This window comes from Quercus lobata, chromosome 7, assembly GCF_001633185.2.
Source record: "Quercus lobata isolate SW786 chromosome 7, ValleyOak3.0 Primary Assembly, whole genome shotgun sequence".
NCBI classification, from domain to species: domain Eukaryota; kingdom Viridiplantae; phylum Streptophyta; class Magnoliopsida; order Fagales; family Fagaceae; genus Quercus; species Quercus lobata.
Window position 1 is genome coordinate 28,207,756 of NC_044910.1, and position 25,648 is coordinate 28,233,403.

At 34.0% G+C, this 25,648-nt stretch overlaps 1 protein-coding gene, 1 non-coding gene and 2 pseudogenes across 3 annotated transcripts; 1 reads left to right on the forward strand and 3 right to left on the reverse strand.

The window, feature by feature from the left end:
• Nucleotides 1-364: 364 nt before the first annotated feature.
• Nucleotides 365-2,206, reverse strand: LOC115953077 (annotated as a pseudogene). The gene is made up of 2 exons (XR_004083646.1): nt 1,736-2,206; nt 365-918 (listed from the first exon to the last, which is right to left on the reverse strand). The product of XR_004083646.1 is annotated as a glutathione S-transferase U8-like (transcript).
• A 3,343-nt stretch (nt 2,207-5,549) lies between these two features.
• On the forward strand, nt 5,550-5,647 carry LOC115954340. The gene has a single exon (XR_004083885.1). It is a non-coding gene; the product is annotated as a U6 spliceosomal RNA (small nuclear RNA).
• Nucleotides 5,648-9,588: 3,941 nt separating this feature from the next.
• Nucleotides 9,589-15,489, reverse strand: LOC115951841 (annotated as a pseudogene).
• Nucleotides 15,490-22,598: 7,109 nt separating this feature from the next.
• Nucleotides 22,599-24,445, reverse strand: LOC115953078 (glutathione S-transferase U8-like). Its single transcript, XM_031070556.1, has 2 exons — nt 23,969-24,445; nt 22,599-23,161 (listed from the first exon to the last, which is right to left on the reverse strand). Exons 1-2 carry the CDS (start codon nt 24,278-24,280, stop codon nt 22,808-22,810), a joined length of 666 nt encoding a protein of 221 aa, XP_030926416.1. The 5' UTR covers nt 24,281-24,445; the 3' UTR covers nt 22,599-22,807.
• Nucleotides 24,446-25,648: the final 1,203 nt, after the last annotated feature.

The following is a 25,648-nucleotide window of genomic DNA, read 5'->3' on the forward strand; positions in this document are numbered from 1 at the left end:
AGAGAGTGTGTGAGAGTAATAAAGAAAAATAAAAAAGATTTTTCTTTAACCATGAGATACAAAGAGAGTGTGTGAGAGTAAAGAAAAATAAGAGATATTTTTCATTAGCCGTGAGACATACACAATAGACATTGTAATTGATTTGAGAATAATGAAATTGATTAGGAGTTTGTCCTGTAGTTCTTCCCTTTAAGGAGAAAAGGTTTTTTACGTAAATATTTGTATTTTTGTGTGTGATTACTATTTGGGATTAATAATGTTGGTAAGAATATTATTTGAGATCCAACAATTATCGCTTCTTGTCATTGAGATATTTTTAAGATGTATGTGAAGGATGTTAGTTTACAAGATTATTATTTGATAGGATAACCAAGAGTGGAGAACACTTTATAGAAAAATTGAAACAAGGTAAGCAAGTACAAGCTCAATGACTCAAACAAATTCATAAACTTTTACAGACAAATCACAAGAAATTACAAAGCATATATGAACCCGATTGATGACAAAGTGGTCAATTATTATGCAATAATATGCACCAACTGTAAGTGGCGAGTGTAAGTTCACCTATTTGGAAGTGGCACCAACCCCAAAGCGATTTCGCAAATAGGCAATCAGCTTTTCTCTAGGAGGTAGATTTTCCTTGATGGCACTAACACTCACAAACTCATTAGCCCAATTGCAAAGTTTGGGAAATTTCTCCCTTGTCAACAACTCTGCCCCCGAAGCTTATTCAAAAACTCCAAGCCAGTAGCCTATGATGTTAGCGGCAATGTCTAGCAGTCCAACAGTCTCTCCACCAAAATACCTCTTTTCCTTGAGCTCATTTTCTAGAAATTGTAGAAGTTCAGAGGCTTCTTCCAAAGCCTTCTCATGCTCTTTCTCTTCACCCCAGCAAGCTTTAAATATTGCAGACAAGCACTAAAAAAAGAAATAGAGAAAATTCCAAATTTAGTGTGACTCGCAGTCTATTTCTCTAGGTTGATAAATTGTATCTCCAACAAGTGCTTATACAAAAAGCACAAATAGATAATTATTAATACATGTTTTTTCATTAGAGCCTTCGGATACGTTATTAGAATAATGGTTAAATAATTAAATTAGTCATTTTTTAAACGCTTAAACTTTTGAAATAATTAGTAATATATCATGGTATCAAAGAAGTTAATCATGGACTTGAACTTTGTTTATACAATATCTTCAATTTAAATAAATTAATTAAAAAAAAAACCAACCTTTCGGCCCACATGAGAGGATTATTAGAATTATGTTGCCATTTACAATTGTTAATGTCACTACGATTTTCAAGAACTAACCCCCCCCCCCCCTCACATAAAAAAAAAAAAAAAAAACACACGAAAAGTCATGCCTCTAGAATTATATGTTATTTAGGATCATAGAGACACCTCTGTGGTGCTTAATAATCCCATATGCCCTCTTTGCTACTATCTATCAAAAAATAATAATAATAATAAATAAAAGTACTAAATTGACTCCAAATTAAAATAATAATGACCAAAATGTAAAGTTGAAATTTACCGTGAACTCAAAATGTGAGTACCAAAATGGTATCTTTATTAGAAATATAAAATTTATTTTACCACATTTCCAGGTTAAAACTAAAAAAATAAATAAATCAAATAAATTAAAAAAAGAAAAAAACTAAACCATGCTGATTTTATTTTTTTACATTATAAATTTATAATTTGAAGAAGTTTAAGAGTAAATGATATTTTACCTTCTCGTCTATGAACTTGGCCCAAAATCGTGCATTGGCTCTCTCATAAGGATCTTTGGACAAGATGGGACTGTCTTTCCAAGTCTCATCAATGTATTCGAGAATAACAAGTGACTCAGCGACAGGCTTTCCATTGTGTACGAGCACAGGAATCTTCTTGTGAACTGGGTTGTATTTGAGGAGGGAAGGGCTCTTGTTGGTTATATCTTCTTCAATGTATTTGTACTCAATTCCTTTCAGTTTCAGAGCCATCTCTATCCTGCGACTAAAAGGGCTTCCCCACGCACCAAACACCAATACTTCTTCGGCCATAATGACACTCTTTGTTCCTGCACTTTACGGAATTTGTAATAAGATTCAAAGGCTTGGCTCTACCTTCTGCGTCTGATGCCCTTTTATAAAGCCTAGGCACAATGGTTACTTGGAGGTTAGCCTTTGGCTGTTTGTATTATTTTTTTGTTTCTTGGTCAATAGGTTCTAAAATGTGGGACTAGCTGGTGGTTGAAGACTCTTTTTTTTTTTTTTTTTTGGATAAGGGTGGTTGAAGACTTGCTGAAGAAGCTGCATAGTTAATGGATCGGTCAAATGCAGGTTATTATTTAAAGAGGAAAAAAAACCCAATTTATATTCAGGAATCATTTCAGCCCATAGCTCATTGATGATCTCAGCAGGGGCTGAGCTAAAGGACAATAGTACTAATTACAAAAGGCAACGGCCTTTTGGGTCAGGTGGGCTATTACGGTCTGTACAGGTAATTAACCTCAAATTCTTTACTTAATCAAATACGTAAAAATAAAAAAGTACAGGAAAACTTGCTATGCACGATAAATTGAATGACTAGGGGATTTGTTAGGACGAGTAAACAATATCTTAAAAATACCATAATGTTATACCTTCTCTTTACATATAATAATAAATCACATTAATTAAAATTTATGATAAAACTCACTAATCGTGTGAAATGAGGGAGTATTATATATAACATTATTGTACTCTTTACTATTGTATAGTTTTCTTGCTAGGATAAGTTTCTTATAGTTTATTTTATTGAATTTCATGTTAATTGGACCCAAAAAAAAAAATTGATTTACCTCTTGAGGTTTAGATGATAACCCAATTAATGGTATTGGAATACTTTATACTAGTTTATATTATCTCATGTTTATGTTTGAATTCCACCTCCCCCTAGGTACGTCGATTCACAACATAATGGTTGAGGAGAAAGCAAATTTTGATATGTTTTTTGGACACTACAGTTTGGACAACAAATTTTGATAAATTTTCATATGTTCCTAACTCTTTTTGAGGGAAAACAGATCTTACTGTTGCTCAAACCATTAATTGATTATCCTTATCCCTTTTGCATAATCAACACCCTATGAACACCTATTTGGCACTTCTCCTATCTATAGTTAGCTTAGAGACTTTGGTTGTGCCTAGTTTGTCATCCTCCAACTTCACGAGTGCAATAAACTACTATCACATTCTCAATATACGTTGCTTTTTAGGTTACAATCTTGAACAAAGAGAAGGCATAGATGTTACAACTTATAACCAAATGACTTAATCTTTTGTCATGTTGTGTTATGGAAACATAAGATGCTCCATACCTTTCCTATTCCACAATTTCAATCTTTTGTTTTTTTTTTTTTTTTTTTTTTTTTTTTTTTTTTTTTTTGATGGGAATTTCAATCTTTTGTTGATCTCTTTATTTGAGTCTCATTCTTTATGGAAAAAAAAAAAAAAAAAAATTCAATCTATAGAGGCAATTGCTCCTACTTTTGGGAGAGCCCTAGTCACACACACACACACATATATATATATATATATATGTGCCCAATATGAGGAATTTGATAATACGGGAGGGGGAGGGGGGGGGGGGCCTAGAATTTTCAAAAATGTCCGCCCCCCTCTATTTTAATGACAAAATTTTGAATAAATTTCTAGTAATGGTCCCTCCCCCTTCAATTAAAAATATTACAAACACTCTTTAATTTATTGTTGTCTAATTTATTTTCCTTTTAATATTGACTTTTTGTCATATATCATTAATTTTTTTTGGGAAATTTAAACCCCGGTTGATAGAATTAACAAGTTTTAAACCCAAGTTGTTAATTAGATTTATTATAAATAAACCTTGTTAAAACAAACAAACAAACATCAATATTATGTACAACGGAATAGTAAATAAGACAAGATATGATGACCCATGAAAACTGATGAAACAAACTAGTTTCACAGTAAAAAACCTGGGGGGAAACCTTCCTAAAAAGCAATTCACTAAGTAAAGAGAAGTTTCAGATCTAGTACAAAACCTTTGTCCCCAAACTTTACAATCCCCGTAGCTGACCTTACAGTAGGAACCTTCTACCGCTTCAGAACCTCTGCACTCTTCAATATATGAACACTACCCTTTTGCACATATCCCAATACATGACTAACTCAAACAACTTGAAGAAGGTTGTTGGCTGCAAAGTTTTTCACTTCATGCACAATGAAAATCAAGAAGTACTTGGTTACAAAACCCTAAGACGCAAAAGACACAGTAACTTCTTGTAGAGAGAATAAGGCACTGGGTCACTTTCTGCATGTGTTCTCCATGTATAACGGCCTTTAAAATAAGCCTTATATATGTCTAGATTTGTAAAAAAAGAAACCCTACACATTCATGTCAGCTAGGGCCAAAAATCAGATCTAAAAATCCTTATTTTGTAGATCTCGACAGATTTAGCTTCTGTCGAGCTTCTATCGAGCTTTATTCTTAAATCTCGATAGATACTGTTTCTGTTGAGGTATCTATCGAATTTTAATGAACAGCTTTTCTTCACTTGTTTCTTGGTTCAATCTTCATGGATTTAATACTTGACTTGAACTCTTATTTCTTGAAATACTAAACTCATCCTACATTTACCCAATTACAAATAAAGTGCATTTTGTCAAAAAATTAGCCAATTACATAAAATATGTCCTTAACAATTTTAATTAAGAGCATTTAAAGTGCATTTTGTCAAAAAATTAGCCAATTACATAAAATATGTCCTTAACAATTTTAATTAAGAGCATTTAAAGTGCATTTTGTCAAAAGATTAGCCAATTACATAAAATATATCCTTAACAATTTTAATTAAGAGCATTTAAAGCAAACATTTATTTATAAAAATAAATAAGTAAATTTATCTCTTTAGCAGGAAAAAATTCCAAAAATAAAGTCATGCATTTATATTGAGAGAATAAAGGATACCGGAATATAATGATTCATTTAGTTTGGCCCCCCTTGAGAAAATTTCTGGCCCTACCATTGAATAAAACTACTTTAGACCTTCACTACTTTAGTCAGGTAAGAGGGTAAAATCTCCATCATCCCACATTCATTATTTAAATTATTATCATGCATTAGCAACTTTACACAAATCTCACTCATTATGTGAGGCCTCATTAATTAGCCCTTTGGGATAACAAGCATCAACATTGGTGGTGCCAAAAATTTAGCAATTTGGCACCACAAAAAGCCACTTTATTTATTTTAACTTACCATTTCACAACTCACTCCACATCAATGCTCTTATTTTCACATCAAAGTTAAACACTATTCATTTATTTATTATTTTCTCTCTCTCTTAATCTCTATCTCTCTGTCTTCTCTTCAAACTCAATCCATTCACAACATCACCACCAGCCACAATCCGCCATCTCAAACTCAGCCACCATCAACCATTGATCCACCACTATAAACCCAGTCACAATCCACCACAAATGTAACGGCCCCACCCCAACTATGTAGATATTGTCCACTTTGGGGCCCATACCCCCTCATGGTTTTGTTCTTCTGATAAAATTGGAACGATACATAGAAGATTAGCATGGCCCTTGCGTAAGGATGACACGCATAATCGAGAAATGGTCCAAATTTTTTGGATTGTAGTGACCAAAAAAAACAGGGGGTCTCGCATTCCATGGAATCCCACATTGCCCAGGGAAGCACATGAGAATGTGTTTATAAGGAATGACCTCCCTTTAATATGTAAAGGCATTTTCCCCCACTGCTATGTGTTTTGGGGGAGAGCAAAACCGTGAGGGGTATGGGTCCCAAAGTGGACAATATCTACACAGTTGGGGTGGGGTCGTTACAGATAATATCAGAGCCATGTCCAAGCCGAAAGTGTGGGCCCCACACGCGATGATGCGTGTGCTCGTAAGGGGGGTGGATTGTAGTGACCCAAAAAAAGGGGGTCTTGCATTCCATGGAATCCCACATCGCCTAAGGAAGTACATGAGAATGTGTTTATAAGGAATGACCTCCCTTTAATGTGTAGAGACCTTTTCCCCAACACAACCTGGAGAAGAACAAAACCGTGAGGGGTATGGGCCCCAAAGCGGACAATATCTACACAGGTGGGGCGGGATTATTACAACAAAACCTATTAACCAAGACAAAGTCAAAACAAAATCCATTAACCTCAAAATGAAAACCATTCATCAACAGAAAACCCATTTGCCTCACGCTCAGACTTAGAGCTGCAACCAAAAACGACGTCGTCATAATTGGTGGCAACAGTGAAAATTTCAATTTCAACTTCGATTCGTTCCTCTCCGTCAAGTTCGCCTCATGTCGTCAACACCTCACCAATTTCAACTTGCCTCATCTCATTGAGTTTGAAGAAGGCGATGCCGATGGAGTTGGTTGGGAATAGGGTTTGGGCATGGTGGGGGATTGCGTTGTGGGCAAGATCTCTTGGCGAGAGGGTGACTGGGAGAGAGATGGATTAGCAATGGGGCTTGGGGCTTGGGTCGATGAGAAGGAACAAAGATGGTTGACTAAATAGAAAGCTTGGGTGAGCTCCAAGTTGAGGAAAAAGGATAAATCAAAGAAGGGCAGGGGAGATGGAGGACTGGGCTTGGGTGGGTGAGAGTGGAGGAAGAGAGAGCTTGGATGAGATTGTGAAGAGAGTGAGTGGAACTATGGAGTGGAGGGGGAAAAAAAAAAGGAAATAAATATTATTATAACTAGCCGCGAACCCGCGCGTTGCATGTGATAATTATTTTTTTGGTGGTTTTATTAATTTTTTTTTTACAATTTAAACTAATCTAATAATGAGTAATGTATTTCATAATTATATTTTTATTTATTATAGGAACAATCATAAATGTAATAAAGAAACAATCCAAAACACCAAAAAAATGTAAACTAAAAAAAATTAATAAAACTTAATAATGATTAATTGAACCAATATTAGGATAAAATTTTGCTTTTGATATCTTCCAAGCCAAGAGTCTGTGCATTTTATCATCAACATGGAGTTGAACAAGTTAGCTCCAACATAGAGCTGGAAGCCTAATTATGCACATGAGGTATGCTATTCTATGTACCTTCTCCATTGGTTATACTATGAAAGGGTAATCAAAATGGTTACATGCATAATATCATCCAGTGAAATTAGCATATGTACCATTCACAATATTAAAGACCATTCACAATACCAGCCATCAATGATCGTAACTCTCAATATGAAAATCCAATGAGAATCCTTGATATTCAAAAATCTTGCATATGTATCATTCAATTTCACAAGGTAAAATAAACATAAAAGACAACCAAAATGTCTCTAATCAGTAAAAAAAATATCAGATGCCAAGTCTAAATCATAAATTGCTTGAACATAAAGATGAATTTCAAAGCTAAAACTCTAGTAGCAGAAACTTCAGTCATACAACCATGATAAACAGATGACCAATTCAGTCAATAAAAAGAGAGAGCAAATTCAGCCCCGGAGAAGATTAAAGTCCATTTACTTTCTTACTTCTCATTTCTCTTTCCTGTTAGAAGTGAAAACTCACACAACCTGGGGATGGATACTTAGGGTCCGTTTGGATACAGCTGAAAACTGAAAACTGAAACTGAAAACTGAAAAACACTGTAGCAAAATAATTTTTAAATGTGTGAATAGTATCGTGGGACCCATTTTTAATGAAAAAATTGCTGAAAAATGTATTTTGTGGGACCCATAAACAGTGCATAAAAGCACTGTTCACACAAAAAAAGTCAAAAAGTTACGCTTGACAAAAAAAAAAAAAAAAATTCTGAAACGTAAACGTGCGTCTGGGAAGCGCAAAACGCGCTTCCCAAACGCACTCTTAAGCTAGTTTCCTCTCATAAGCCCTAGTATCTGTTAGTGTGGTTCAATACTGTTTCTTTCCAGTCAAAATGTTCAGGGGGTGAATTGCCCTCTCTTCCCCATCTAATCATCCCTATTTAGATACTACTATTAATATAACTAGCCGCGAACCTGCGCGTTGCGCGTGATAATTATTTTTTTGGTGGTTTTATTAATTTTTTTTTTACAATTTAAACTAATCTAATAATGAGTAATGTATTTCGTAATTATATTTTTATTTATTATAGGAACAATCATAAATGTAATAAAGAAACAATCCAAAACACCAAAAAAACGTAAACTAAAAAAAATTAATAAAACTTAATAATGATTAATTGAACCAATATTAGGATAAAATTTTGTTTTTGATAATCTATTAAGGTTATTTTCTTTGTAGAAATTATAATTTTGGCCACCCAAACATATTATCAAATAAAAAATTATTAGCAAAATCTAAGAATTAAATTTCTATACATGCATTGTTATTAAATAATAATAATTAAAATAAAATTACAAAAGTTAAAATTTGTCACCTATTCGATTATTTTCGTTTGACTAACCTTTACTTTTCTTTAAATGAATGACATTATAGAGTACTTCTAATACAACTATTAGAGTACTTTATCTGCCATAAAGGATTAGAAAATAAACAAAAATTAGTAAAGTCTCATAATTTAACATCTAAATTGAGCACTATAAAAAATCATGCTATGTAATAGAATAAATACCAAATTATTCAAATCATACTATGTAATATAATAATATTATATTTTTATATGCTATATTTAATTCTTTAGAACACAATAGGATAACATTTAACAATCAAAGATAATAAAAAATAAATAAAAAACAATAACAACAATTTAAAAAACAAAACTAAATTGCATTAACCCAAAATAGAGTTTTAAAGAATATAAAAAATTACCAACCTAAAGTAGAGATGCAAGAAAAAAAAATCAACCAAAAAATTTAGAGAGAGAGAGAGGGAGAGAGAGAACCATTTTTTTTTTTTTTGTGAGGGAAAACTACGCATAGAATTGAAGAGATAGTAACAAATTTATAGTAAGAGAGTGTGAATAAGAAGAGACAAAAATAAATGGAAGATGAAGGGAAAGAGGAAGAATGATATTAATGTAGAGGGTAGTGGGGAGATGAAAAGGTAAGGAAGGGAGAAAGATTGAAGAAGTAGTGGGGAGATGAAATGGTAAGGGAGAGAGAAAGGTTGGAGAAGTGTAAATATTAAAAAAAATAAATGTTAAAAACAATTATTGGAAAATTGAAAAAAAAAAAAAAAAAAAAAAAAAAAAAAAAACCTAAAGCTTTCCCCCCCCCCCCCTCCTCTTTGAAGCTGAAAAGGCTCACACAAAACCATAAAACTGAACTGAAAAGACTTTCGATTGGGCTTGATAGTGGAACTAAATAAATAAGAGATGGGCTAGATTAATTATATAGATTTATTATAGGGTGATAGTAGAAGTAAATAAATAAGTAGTGGGGTGCATTTATAGGGTTGAAAATTGTAAAAGCCATTTTAAAATTGTAGGACAAATTATTATTATTTTTTTTTAAATGACATGACAGCTAATGTGGCGCAACATGAGAGCAGCAGCATTAAACGCTACGCTTCAACTTTTAGTAATATATAGATTAGAACAGCACAGTAAAGAGCTAACTATAACTTTATTGTCTAACATAATAATCAAGTTTAAACTGAGATACAAGTTGCATATAATTATATAAAGGCCCACTGAATGATCAATTTAGTTAACAAATTTGCCAATTTAAACTTAAATTCATGCAGCCAATGGGATGAGTACCAATTATATAAGGATTACAATAAACAGGCAAAGGACTTTGGATCATCAGAAAGGATTTAACACAAATAAGTGTGAAAAATAACACAGTGCAATTGAAAAAAATAGTTGCATAGCACCTGTGTAGGTGTAAATCTAACTGAGTTCTGTTTTGGCTGATCTTGGGGATAAGGACCTGGGTCAGGAGGAGTGTATGCCTCAACAATGAGTGTATCCTCCATACTGACACCATCTGCTGAATCAACACCAGATATCTTATTCCCAATAAGTGCATGACTACCGCCTTTCTGCATCTTGGGAAGCTTAATTCGAAAAGGAGGCATCGGCTGCAAGTTTTCACTGCCATCTGGATTTATAAAACAAACCTAGAAGAAGAGAAGGAAAGGTAGTTTTTAAGTGACATCATTTTTACTCAACGCATGATTATACATAAAACATCAAAAGAAAAGGCAAACAATAGCAAACCTGATAATCCGGAAACTGTCTTTCAAATGGTCAGCATCAAGAAAAGTATCTTTGAAATCTACCATTTCCAAAAGATCAGGCATGTTAGTCCATTGTGCTGCAGAAGGATTCCCATAGCCCAAAAATACGTTGTGCAGCCAATCAGGAACAATACAATATTCATTCATAAGATCTCTTATAGACTCTAAAATTGCTTTGAAATTGTTTTCTTTTGGCTTCCTCCTCATCAATATATTGAATGTCCCGTAAACATCGTCTGCACCTTTCTCTGCAATATTGCTGACATCCATGTGGTATTGCGCTGTATCTAAAGCAACAGTTACATTTCTCAGTTCCCCTTTTGGAGGCTTCCACTCATCTCTTTTAATTCTTCCTGTGAAATCATTCATGAGAGTTCCCTCCTCATCACGAACCTCAATAATCTCACATCCCCTCACATTCTGAAGTCCAAGCCTTTGTGGCACACTTGCCTTGGCAGCTTCTTCAGCACTTAGAGGCTCAAATGAAGGGTGAATCGAAAGTAAAAACAGAACATCGTGCTCTTTAAAGGCATTCCACTCTGATCTTATTTGTGCTTTATAACTGGAAATGCAAAAAAGTCACGACTGCAGTAACAGATGACGGCCTGACTTCTCCAATGTTTGGCTGTTTTACCTTGGTGATCTTAAATTCTTTAATTGGCACTGCCATTCTTGACCAACCGAGAAAAACAGTTTCTCCCTCATTATTGATGCAGGCAAGGAGATGTGGTACAGCTTCCTGGATATCCTCACGTATCTCATATGTTGATTCAAGACGGAGGAGATTAAAATTTCACAGAAGATAATCATGAAGCGTTAAGAATTGTAAATTAAGTTTTGGAAGAGCTAGACAACCCTCGCCATAGTAATTTATGCTTGGTACAAGGCTTTCATCCTACGTAATTTGCTCATTTGGGTAGAGTGGGAGAGCATTTATGGCTTCTTTTTGAGATTGTTGTTTCTCAAAAAAGGAGACCATGACTTCAATAAGAAAATCAACCCTTTCTGACCAGGGATCTTCCTCTGAGATCAGTTTGAGCTGCAAAAAGGGATCATGTCAGCTAGTGTCCAAAAATCATACAGTTTTTAAAACAATATCTTTATACGTAAACACAGTCACACACACGGAGAAAGCATGAGAGGGGAGAGTACATTAAGAAAGAATATGACAGCCGAATGGTTTTATGACATGATTTTAAACTAGTGCAACACAAGATGAATGGCAGCATCAGTATACCAGATTTGCCCCAGACAGAATTACAGAAGAATAACTTTCTCTTGAGTCTGCAAGGGACAATATAGGGACTTTAATGTACAAAAAAAAAAAATTATTAAAATATAATTCATTTCTAAAACCCAATGGCAGTTAAAGCCAGAAATTTTTAATATAGTTACAATACTACATGCAGAATCATTAACGTTAAGGCCTTCACAAGGTAAATCCCAGAACTTCTTGTTCTAAACAAGTACTTATAATCAACTTACCACTCAGCAGAGACATTAAAGATTATATTATTAATTTGCATCCCCCTTCCCCAACCCACCCCCAAAAAAAATAAAAAGAGAAAGAAAACCTTATCAAATTTCTCATACACTCCTAAAATAAAAAATACATCTAGTTATTCTCAGTACTGTGCTAACTGATGGTAGAATTTTACGACTTGTGATTTTAGAGGTAAAAGAGTGATAATTCTTGGGAGCCAACAGCAACAAAAATGACCTTTGCATAAACAGTTGTGCAAGAGTATAGGAAGCACTAACAAACTCCACATGAAGATCAACAAGAACTCATTCTGGTCCTAGGCATGAGATCAAAAGTGACTATCAACATAAGGCAAAGTGTAATCAATCATTCATTTACAAACCTTGTGGCAAACTAAATCCCTCAAATCCATAGGAGGAAGCTTTGACAACTTCTTAGAGAGATCAGCCCGCTTGTTAATTGCACCAATGTTAGCCAATGCAAGTTCTCGCAACTACAAGCACCAATGGAAAGAAAGTTGAGACATTTATCAAATTGAATTAAACAATAATCAAAGCAATAATGGTGATAACAATAATAATAATGATAACAACTAATTGTTCCTTAATATTAACATCATAAGCAGCGACATTTTCAATTCAGAACATTTATAAATGCCTGCTGAGACACGGACCTTGGGGATCTTCTTGAATGCAAGCAGTTGAAAAGATTGGAAGCGATCATAATGAGACTGCAGCACCTCATCATCTGTCAGTTGAGTCCCAACATGATCATTAATCTCAAATTTCTCATAGAACTGCAGCAAGTCGACCAGTTGTGCAAAGAGTTTCCCCTTCTCATGTTTATAGAGTGCACTCAGATGGCACTTGGCAACAACAGCCACGTCAGCAACAAGAGGTCTCAGGTACCTGTATGCCCCAGAAAAGAGAAATGTTTTGAAAAAAAGAGAATAAAATTATTCCCATAAAAAAAAATGATAAATAGAACTCGAGAAGAAAAAATAATGATAAAACATAGCATGAGTAAATAAGTTGACCAAAGGATTCCACCATTCATGGATCATAAAAGCATATAATTTCACTTGGAAAAATCTTTTCCAAGGAAGATCTAGTATGTGATAAAATAATCACCACAATCTAAAGAAACCAATGTCAAATAATGTGGGGAACAGGAACCAGTTGTCTAGTATCATTTTGGATTTTAAAATTATTCTCCACATATAGGCAAGATTGAAGAACAAAACACTAAGATCTCAACTTTAAAAACATAAAAACCAAGGAAACCATTATAGATCAGAACAGAAAAAAGTCCCATTTCATCTTTCTACTTGCTAAACTTAATGAAGTGTAATTTCAAACTAAAATTACCATTAAAAAGACACAGAAAGCAATCACATAAGCCCATCCACATCTGCTCAGATATAAGTTTAAGAAACTCTTCTTTTTGTACCAAAAGTAAGAATAATTTTATTGAAACGAGATTACTTCATGAAAAAAGTCACAAAGTACCCTTATGTATTACAAATGGAAAAAATATCAACATATGAATGGACTCTATGAAACATTGAACAGAATTACTATTTGTAATACCCAATGCACTCCACATCTTCAAAAGGGAGTGTGGAAAATGATAAGAAAAAAAAAGTGCACTTTACCTCCTTGTTGGCAGTTGGCTCAAGAGATCAATAAGAAATTCCATAAACCTCTCACAGTACAAAACACAAGCATCGTCAACTTGCTTCAAACCATAAGCATCATTATTTTATTATCTTCATTAACATGTTCCTGGAAAAAAAACCGTTGAATCCAGTACCTGGTACAAATTGATAAACTTAAACATAAATGCCTTGCGCACCATAGTTATAGATCAAACAATTACTTCATAGTTTATTGTACGATAAAACCTCCAGAAATTCTTCAATAAGATTTCTCAAGAATTTCACTTCAAGCTTACTTGACGGGTCAAAAAGCTCTCCTCCCTTTGTTGCCTCCTTAGCTTCTCTCTTTATCATTCTTTTCCATTTCTTGATCAATTCCTGATTAAGACAAAGCTCCATCTACATAGAAGAGAAGCAGATATTTAATAAATTCCAACCACTAGGGAAACAGATTAAGAAAAAGCATGTGTCAAACCTGCAAACGACCATATGACAAACTGTGCCAGGATTGCAAACTTGCTAATCTCAACACAGTCTCACTGACAACCTCATCTCCCAAGCTCTGTTACACAATGTATAAATCAACAGACAAACAACTAAACAAGAACTCATTTATGAGCAAGAATGAATTGTACAATATGAGTTTATAGACGCAGGCATATGTATACATGACCAAATGTATGACTGCATTGAGCATGTAACAACGTCTGGACATACTTGAGTTTAGATGACTTTCAATTATTTCTTATCATAAGGGCAATAAACGTTATGCAGCTCTACTTAGGAAGAATCAAATACAGGTATATTTTAAGTGAGTGTCTGAAGTTTATTTCTTTCCACTGAGAATTTAGAAGTGCGAAAAACTAACCATCAGCAACTTAATCATTCTAACTTCATAAGACCATGAAATGTAAATTAAAAAAAAAAATGGAAGCATTGATATAATGATATATAAATAATATAGAGTATGACAGAGCTAATTAAGCAAATTAAAAGGTTTAGGAGATAACGCATACATGGACCACATAATAGGTTAGAGACATCCAACAAGTGATTGTTTCTAACATATAAATGTATTTGATCAAAGCATAAAGTAGGATGCTAGCATACCTGAAAGGCGTTGATCATGAAAACCAATTAATTCATCTTCTCAACAATGCTTAATTCTATTCCCTACAGTTACATTTGACATATAAGAGATTCAGATTAGGGGTGGCAAATGAGCAAGTTGGGTCATAAATGGATTAGATGTATAATTACCTATCTATCCATTTATGACTCATTTATATATAAATTAATTATTCATTACCCGCACATCCCATTTAATTAGTAACCCACCCATTTAATCTAATATGATCCAAATGTCTCTAAAACTAATTGAATACCCTATTAACTTCAAAATTATCAAAATACCCTTAAATACCCAAAATGACCCAAATATCCCCACACTTTCAAAATTACCAATATATCCTTGAACATCTAAAATTACCAAAATACCCTAGAATGATAAATCTGAGCTTTTAGAAAGGATTGATAAAATTGCCCATGCCAAGTAAGACACCTGAAATTATAATTATGTATAGAATATGAAATTGCCCATGCCCAGTGTTATTATTTTAGCCATTTTATCATTGAAATTATAATTATGTATACAAGTTTTCTCATTTGTCAAATTAGTTAGCAAAAAAAAAAAAATGCCAAAATTAAACTAAATTCCTAAATATGAGCTATATTAGTCAGCCCAATTTGACTATACACCGCCCCCAAATTGAACAGCACCGCCACCTTCTCCAGGTGAATGTTCTGCTGCGCCGCCTTCTGCTTCGGCTTGAACGCGTCGAACCACGTGAACGTGATGGTGTTGACGTGGTCCTTGTCAGGAGAGATCGGGAAGCGAGTCTCGACGAGGCAAAGGGCTTTGAAGTAATTCTGGAGGAGGTCGCGACGAGCGATGGGAGTCGAGTCGGGCGTGCGCTCCAAATCGGCGCGGTACTGCTTTAGGGTTTGGAGATCGTCCTCGAGGTATTGAGCTTCGCGCTCGGAGTAATTGAAAGCGATGTAGTTGCGGAGAGGCCGGTAGAGCTCGATGGAAGTGGTTTTCTTTTCGAAGATTGCGAGCATGATGTTGGAAGACGATGAGGACGAAGCCGATGGTGTGGCCATGGCGATGATATTTTGAGAAGAAGAAAGAAGAAGAAGAAGAAGAAGGTGAGTCAATTTGAGACTCTGATTTTGAGTTTTCGTTTTTGTTTTTGTTTTTGTGTTTTCCGTTTGGTGTTTTTGGTGTTTTTCTTATAGGCGAAGCAAAGTGTGATTGGAATGGGAATAAGTCAACTTTTGTTTGGTTAGTGAGAAAATCTGACAAAGAGTGTTTTAAGCCTTAAGGAGAGTGAGACAGAGGGCCAAATGTTTTGGCATAGAAATCTAGTGGTCTTTGTTTCTATTGATATTTGTGGGTTTTACAGGGGTTTATGGTTATTTCACTTATTTGTGGATTTATTTAATTTTAAATTTTAGATGAGTTTATTAGGTATTCATGGATTTATCTATTTAGATTTATTTAATTAAATAATCAAATGGGTCTTTACCTATTTAACTTAAATATTCAATTTTTTTTTTTTGATAAGCAAATGGGTTTGATTAAGACCTTTTATATATATATATATATATATATATATATAGAAAGACTAAAACTTTATTTATGAAAATAAAGAAACAGATACATCATAGACAAGAGTTTGTTTTAAAAAACAAGGACACTCTTCAATCCAAGCAGAGAAATCATCCAAACCAAGAGCTTGTTTTCCCAATAACTGGGCAGGCTTATTGCCTTGACTTTTAACATGGGAGAAAGGACATTTTCCTAAACTCATTACATTCAGCTAGCATCCCATATATTAGACTAGAAACAGTTGATGGAGCATTCAAAACTTGCTTTAGAACCTGAATAACAATCAATGACCCTTCTAAAACCAAGTCTCTGATTCCCACCTCCTTAGCAAAGATTATACCAGCTTCAAATGCCTTTGCTTCAGCTTCAACAATCCCCAATGGAGCATGTAATTTCTTGCTTAAACCTGCAATGAATTTTCCTTCATGGTCTCGAATAATAACACCAGCACCTATAGCCTTTTAAGCCATAAATCTTGCAGCATCAACATTAACTTTATAAGAAGGAAAAATAGAAGAAGACCAAGCTACTTCCAAATTAGTTGGTGGATTCACTAATGTTCTATTTGCTGACCAATATTCATCTAGGTAGTTCTTACACCAGTCAACCAACTTCAGACCTGCCTTCCTCGGCTTCCCATGAATCACTTCATTTCTATTAGACCATAGAGCCCATGCAATAGTTATAGCTAGACCAATATCTTCCATACTCCAATCTGCTTCCATGATGATATACCATAAAAAACTCAAAAAAGCTCCTAAAAGGAACCATTGATAAAGAACTGAGAAAAGGTGAATGAGCCCAAGTGTCTCTAGCTTTTGAACACTCCCAAAACAGATGATAAAAAGATTCTGCACATAACCCACACTCCTCACAATTGTTGTCTACCAGAATTTTCCTTGCTACCAAATTAGCCTTAGTTGGCAAGATGTCTCGAGCTGCTCTCCATGCAAAATGTCTGATCTTGTGAAGGATTTGGCATGACCATAATCTTTTCTAGAATTGATGCAAGTGACTTCCATCAGAGCTAGAACCAGCTTCCTCGTCTTTCTCTAGTTCTAAAGCCAATTTATAGGCACTTCGAACTGAAAACAGTCCATTTGAAGTTGCTGCCCACACCTGTTTATCATCCGGCAATCTAATACTCAAAGGTATACTTGTAATCTCTTCAGCTTCAAAATGAAGGAAAACTCTATTCAACAGATTCAAGTTCCAACACTTCTGTTTAGCATCAATTAAATCACTGACTCTTGAGTTCAAAGGAAATGAACCTCTAAGTGAAATTATCTTATGTGTAGAGGAGCTAGGAACCCAATTATCTTCCCAAACCTTGATATTCCTACCATTTCCCACACGCCAACATAACCCTTTCTGAACAACCTTTTGAGCAGCCATTAAGCTTCGCCAAACAAAGGATGGTTTTTTCCCTATAGATGCATGGGCAAAGTCACAATCCGAAAAATATTTTGCCTTGAAGACTTGATAGACTAGTGAGTTATGACCAACTTGGAGCCGCCAACCTTGCTTTGCTAAGAGTGCCAAATTAAATAAGAAGGGTAATGGACAGGTTCATGGATATAGATAAAAATTACCAGGCAAAAAGCACCTTTTAGTCCCTACATTTTTAGGTGATTTCCATTTTAGTTCCTATATTTTATTTTTACCGCTTTTAGTCCCTATCTTGAAAAACGGTTTCCGTTTTGGTCCCTGCCGTTACATCACAAACGGAAAAAACTGACGTGGCAAACAACAAGAATAAATAATAATAAATAAATGTCCCTGTGGCCGAAATTAATAATAAAAAATGTTTTTTGGCATTAAAAATGCCATGTCAACATCTAAATTAATAAAAAAAATTTATTTATGAATTTTAACTAATTAAAAACAGAATTAAAAACTAAAAATCATATGAATTGAGATCTAAGTGTGTCTTGAAGAAGAACAACAAGAACACAAACCCAAAAATTATTTAAAAAAAATTTTTTAAAAAAAAAGAAGAAGAAAGAGAGAGAGAGAACGAACTAGACATCAAGAGATTGAACTAAGAAGATGAAAGATCCGGGTTTTAATCACAGAGTCGGCCAAAAAAAAAACCTATGAAACAAATCAACCAAATCAGCCACAACCTACGGCCAAATAAGCCACGATCCACAGCCAAAAAACCCATGAACCATGAACCAATCGGACCTATGAACCAATTGGAACCATTGAAGCACAATCACCCACAACCCATGGCCAAACTAACGGCGACACCATCGAGCACGTCCTTAACCCACGAATCTGACCACCACAAAATTCAAACCCATATCACAGCCAACATAAACCCATGAATCCGATACCCAACAAAAACCCATGAATCCCAGCAACCCGGCACCACATAAGCCACCCACAGCAACCAACGACCCGACACCACCGTGCCTCATGACCTCACCCACCAAATCAAACCCACGAACCGCCGAAGCACAACCACGAAACCACCAAGAACATTCACAAGTCACGGCAGAGAGAGAAACGAGAGCAGAGAACAGAGAAGTGAGAGAGGAGAGAGAAGAAGAAACGTTGGGAATAAAAAATTGATTAAAACCCAGATCTTTCATCTTCTTAGTTCAATCTCTTGATGTCTAGTTTGTTCTCTCTTTTTCTTTTTCTTTTCTTTTTCTTTTTTTTTTTTTAATTTTTGGGTTTGTGTTCTTGGATCTAGGTTTGTGTTCTTGTTGTTCTTGTTCAAGACACACTTAGATCTCAATTCATATGATTTTTAGTTTTTAATTCTGTTTTTAATTAGTTAAAATTAAAAAATTAATTTTTTTAATTTAGATGCTGATGTGGCATTTTTAATACCAAAAAACATTTTTTATTATTAATTTAGGCCACATGGACATTAATTTATTATTATTTATTCATACCGTTTGCCACGTCAGCTTTTTCCGTTTCTAATGTAACAGTAAGGACCAAAATGGGAAGCGTTTTTCAAGATAGGGACTAAAAGTGATAAAAATAAAATGTAGGAACTAAAATGGAAATCGCCTGAAAATGTAGGGACTAAAAGGTTCTTTTCACCAAATTACCACCCAATCACTACCTCTCTCCCTCCACCCGATAAACCCTTTCTTTTTCTTTACCTCTGTTCAGAGTTCAGACTTGAGAGAGCTTCAATGGCTAAACAAATATACGCGATTAAAGAAGCCAACTATGTTAGTTTAAATAACTTTCAGGAACAGTGGAACATTGAAACTCATTCATCACTGTCAGTTTGTCACCATTGAGATGGTCCACTACATCCAAGATTATGCAAAATCCAAGGCGGGGCAATCCACAAAGGGATAAAGTGTATGACAACAATTCCCATGGCTTTGGTTGGCTGCAATCTGTATGGGTTCATGATGAGAGAGTCAAATAGTCTGGCAGGACGTATTTGGTTTCTTTTTTAACATTAAAATACAATACCACCCCTCTTCTTCCTTACGCTTGTGATATGATTATGTTCTCATTTTTTTCTAATATGCATTTAGGCATACTAAGTCATCAACATCATTCGCAATTTAGGACATTAAAACTTTGCATAATCAAAACCCAATTTGCATCCTTACAATATTTAATAGTCTTCCTAAATAGAAATATGTTATAATTATTTTCAATATATGTATATAACTGATTAGATACAAGTTTAAATTTGCAATGTGGCCACTAGCAAGAAGAAACAATTACGTTAAGCTAATTTTGAAAACTTGACATTTTGGCTAGGTGCCACCGACTTAGTATTTTTCATGACCCCTTAAAATCTAGGGATTAAAATATCAAATTGATATGTAACACCAGTAAAATATTTTATAATTATATTTCCTTAGATCTTGACATGAAAAATGATATATTCAATATTAAATAATAATAATAATAATAATAATCCAATTTTTTTTTAGATTCATTTTCAATACTTTTTTCGTGCATCGCACAATATGAGACTTTACTCACACGTGTATGCCTAACAATCTCATTCTTACGTGTAAGTATTTGCCTCATTGTGGGCCATAAACAAGTTCTAATTGATCCCTCTTGCCTGTGGGGGTTTTTATTCACTAACGTGTCATCGATGAGCCTCTAGTACACCATCCACAAGAATCTCTTATCAACTGCGCACACTCGTCCATGGGAACCTTGTGCCAAACCATTAATCTAGCATCATTAACAATACACCTTTGTTGGACCTTTTTCTTGGATTGTTTATGTGAGCTTTATGGGCTTACCTTGTAAGATGCACACTTATGTGAGCTTCAAGCACATGCACTTTGCCCCCTGTTTTCACTCCATTTGCAAAAGAGATTAACCTTGCCACTTACCAACGCCTCCAATTAAATAGTTCATATAATATATATGGACATCATTTAACCCAAAAATTTAAGCTTACTAGTTTAGGCTCAACTATATTATATTAATGATTCACTTTTCTAGTTATTATTCAATATCAAATTCACTCACACATGTAGGCTCAACAATACAAAAACCATAAAGTCTTGCAAGGAAATTCACAAAAGAGAAAGGGCCAAGTAGTTGATGTTAGAGGAGATTATTATCATGAATTCTAGATTGCAAGTTTTTCTCTCAAACGTGTGATGTATTCTTCAAAGAAAACATAATTATGCTTATGTTCTACATCTATTTCCATAAAGATAGTTAAATGGGCATCGTTTACTTCAACTAATAAGGGGTTTGAAGTTAGGGAGTCAAATTCGTATTAGAGACCGTTTTGGTTTGGCTAGGAGAATGAAATATTTTGATACCGGTTAGTACCAGTGTACCATTTTGGGAGTACCACTATATATATATATATATATATATATATATACTCGTGTAAGTATCAATTTATCAATTTTTTATGTTTATCAACATAAAATTTAAAATTAACATATTTTATAAGCCTAAATATTAGCTTAAATACATTAACTTAATATATTAGCTTAAATAACATGTTTTTTACTAATATCTTTTTCAATTTTTTAACATTTTAATTTTTTTTTATTGCACTGGCTGAAACGCCAATACCGATCGAAATACCCAAAATATCCTCAATATAGACTAGTACATTTTGGAAGAGTACCAATACTAGTTCAATGATCAGTAGACTTAGTACGATATACGGTATTGACTTCCTTGGTCTGAAGGAGGAAACATAGAAAAGGTATAGATGATACAACTTATAGTCAAATGACTTAGTCTTTTGTCATGTTGTATTATGGAAACATAAGATGTGGAATCTGAAGAGGCAATTGGTCCTACTTTGGGAGAGTCCTAGTCATCTTTCTAATATGAGGAATCTGGTAATAAAACCACTTCAGACCTTCGTCACTTCAGCCAGGTAAGAGCTCCACATCCCACATTCATTATTTAAAATTTTATCAACTTATCATGCATTAGCAACTTTCCATGAATCTCACACATTCAATGAGGCCTCATTTAACTCTTTGTGGTAACAAGTAATGAAAGAATAATTGGATACACATGCTAAAACTTAGACATAGGACTTGGTGATCTGCCTCAAGGGAGTTATTATGTGTATACAAGACCAAAACTTGCAAATATAAATTTGTTTAGGGCTATAAGACAATTCCTTGGTGTAGAAGGAAAGACTATTTCTTATTAAAGAAGTAATATATTTTTAGTCCAAGAGGGAATAGGAAAATAGTCTTTTAAATAAACAATGCTACAAAGAATTTGATGGCTTTGGTCCAAGGGTCATCTCTATGGGGAGAGAGAAAATTGAGTGTGAAACCAAGAGAGAAAAAAGAGATTTTCACTTAGGAGATAGCCAAGGAGGAGAAATCAAAGTGTCCCTGCTTTCAAGGAGATAGGCAATGAGGAGAGAGTAAAGTGTTGCCTCCTTGAAGAAGATAACCAAGGAGGAGAGAGCAAAGTATTGCCGCCTTTGAGAAAATAGCCAATGAGAGTTACGTGGAAAAAAGAAAGAAGAAGAGAAGATAGCCAAGAAGGACAGAGCAAAATGATGCCGCTTTGAGAAAATAGTCAAGGAGAGCTATGTGGAAAAGAGAAATAAGAAGAAAAGAAAGCTAAAGAGGAGAAAGCAAAGTGTTGCAGCCCTCTAGATAAATAATTAGTGTGTGAAAGAGTAAAGAAAAAGAAGAATGTTTTTCTTTGGCCGTGAGACACAAACGGAGTATGTGTGAGAAAAAAAAAAAAAAACAAAAACAAAAACAAACAAACAAAGAGATTTTTCTTTAGTCGTGAGACACAAGGAGGGAGTGTGTGAGAGTAAAGAAAAATAAGAAAGATTTTTCTTTAGCCATGAGACACAAAGAGAGTGTGTGAGAGTAAAGAAAAATAAGAGAGATTTTTCTTTAGTCGTTAGATATACACAAGAGACATTGTAATTGATTTGAGAATAGTGAAATTGATTCAAAGTTTGTCATGTAGTTCTTCCCTTCAAGGAGAAAGAGTTTTCTACGTAAATATTTGTATTTTTGTATGTGATTGCTATTTGGGATTAATAATATTGGTAGTAATATTATTTGGGATCCAACAGTTAGCACTTCTTGTCATTGAGATATTTTTAAGATGTATGTGAAGAATGTTAGTTTACAAAATTATTATTTGATAGGATAACCAAGAGTGGAGAACACTTTATAGAAAAACTGAAACAAGGTAAGCAAGTACAATCTCAATGACTCAAACAAATTCATAAACTATTACAGACAAATCACAAGAAATTACAAAGCATATATGAACCCGATTGATGACAAAGTGGTAAATTATTTTGCAATAATATGCTCCAACTGTAAGTGGCGAGTGTAAGTTCACCTATTTGGAAGCAGTACCAACCCCAAAGCGATTTCGAAAATAGGCAATCAGTTTTTCTCTAGGAGGTAGATTTTCCTTGATGGCACTAACACTCACAAACTCATTAGCCCAATTGCAAAGTTTGGGAAATTTCTCCCTTGTCATCAACTCTACCCCCGAAGCTTCTTCAAAAACTCCAAGCCAGTAGCCTATGATGTTAGCGGCAATGTCTAGCAGTCCAACAGTCTCTCCACCAAAATACCTCTTCTCCTTGAGCTCATTTTCTAGAAATTGTAGAAGTTCAGATGCTTCTTCCAAAGCCTTCTCATGCTCTTTCTCTTCACCCCAGCAAGCTTTAAATATTGCAGACAAGCACTAAAAAAAGAAATAAAGAAAATTCCAAATTTAGTGTCACTCGCAGTCTATTTCTCTAGGTTGATAAATTGTATCTCCAACAAGTGCTTACACAAAAAGCACAAATAGATAATTATTAATACATGTTTTTTCATTAGAGCCTTCGGATACGTTATTAGAATAATGATTAAATTAGTTATTTTTTAACTACTTAAACTTTTGAAATAATTAGTAATATATCATGGTATCAAAGAAGATAATCATGAACTTGAACTTTAACTTTGTTTATACAATATCTTCAATTTAAATAAATAAATTTAAAAAAAAAAAAAAAAAAAAAACCCACCTTTCGGCCCACATGAGAGGATTATTAGAATTATGTTGCCATTTACAATTGTTAATGTCACTACGATTTTCAAGAACTAACCCCCCTATCCCCATTAAAAAAAAAAAAAAAAAACACGAAAAGTCATGCCTCTAGAATTATATGTCATTTAAAGTCATGCCTAATAATCCCATACGCCCTCTTTATTACTATCTATCAAAAAATAATAAGAAGAATAAATAAAAGTACTAAATTGGCTCCAAATTAAAATAATAATGACCAAAATGTAAGGTTGAAATTTACCGTGAATTCAAAATGTGAGTACCAAAATAGTATTTTTATTAGAAATATAAAATTAATTATACCACAATTTCAGGTTAAAACTAAAAAAATAAATAAATCAAATAAATTAAAAAAAGAAAAAAAATTAAATCATGCTGACTTTATTTTTTTACATTATAAATTTACAATTTGAAGAAGTTTAAGATTAAATGATATTTTACCTTCTCGTCTATGAACTTGGCCCAAAATCGTGCATTGGCTCTCTCATAAGGATCTTTGGACAAGATGGGACTGTCTTTCCAAGTCTCATCAATGTATTCGAGAATAACAAGTGACTCAGCGACAGGCTTTCCATTGTGTACGAGCACAGGAATCTTCTTGTGAACTGGGTTGTATTTGAGGAGGGAAGGGCTCTTGTTGGTTATATCTTCTTCAATGTATTTGTACTCAATTCCTTTCAGTTTCAGAGCCATCTCTACTCTGCGACTAAAAGGGCTTCCCCACGCACCAAACACCAATACTTCTTCGGCCATAATGACACTCTTTGTTCCTGCACTTAAAGGAATTTGTAATAAGATTCAAAGGCTTGGCTCTACCTTCTGCGTCTGATGCCCTTTTATAAAGCCTAGGCACAATGGTTACTTGGAGATTAAGCCTTTGGCTGTTTGTATTATTTTTTTGTTTCTTGGTCAATAGGTTCTAGAATGCAGGACTAGGTGGTGGTTGAAGACTTATCCCGTTTGGATTCAAATGAATCCAGCGTTTTCAAAGTCTGCTTTTCTGATTTTTTTTTTTTTTTCAGCCGCACTATTTGACTAAGTCAATCGTGAACAGTACATTCATGTACTGTTTACGAACCTACAAATTTCACTTTTTAGCAACCTTTTCATTAAAAATGGATTTCACGATACTATTCACACATTTAAAATTTATTTTATTATAGTATTTTTAATTTCAATTTTCAATTTCAACAAAAATAAGTTCAATCTAAATGGACCAATAGTGATAGACTTGCTGAATATGCTGCACAGTTAATAGATTGGTCAATTGCAGGTTATTATTTAAAGAGGAAAAAACCCAATTTATATTCAGGAATCATTTCAGCCCATAGGTCATTGATGCTCTCAGCAGGGGCTGCGCTAAAGGACAATAGTACTAATTACTATAGTCAACAGCCTCTTGGGTCATGTGGCTGATCCAGCCTGGTGGGCTATTACTGTCTGTACAGGTAACCTCAAATTCTTTACTTAATCAAATACGTTAAAAAAAAAAAAAAAAACAAAAAAAAACAAAATTACAACAGGCAAACTTGCTACACATGGCATGGACCCTAAGCACGATAAATTGAATGAGTAGGAGATTTGTTAGAAAGAGTAAACAATATCTTAAGAATACAATAATGTTATACCCTCTCTTCACATATAATAATGAATCACACTAATTAAAATTTATGGTGAGACTCACTAATTGTGGGAGATGAGAGAGTATTATATATAACATTATTGTACTCTTTACTATTGTATAGTTTTCTTGCTAGGATAAGTTTCTTATAGTTTATTTTATTGAATTTCATGTTAATTGGACGAAAAAAAAAATTGATTTACCTCTTGAGGTTTAGATGATAACCCAATGGTATTGGAATACTTTATACTAGTTTATATTATCTCATGTTTATGTTTGAATTCCACCTCCCCCTAGGTACATCGATTCATAACATAATGGTTGAGGAGAAAGCAAATTTTGATATGTTTTTTGGACACTACAGTTTGGACAATAAATTTTAATAAATTTTCATATGTTCCTAACTCTTTTTGAGGGAAAACATATCTTACTGTTGCTCAAACCATTAATTGATTATCCTTATCCCTTTTGCATAATCAACACCCTATGAACACCTATTT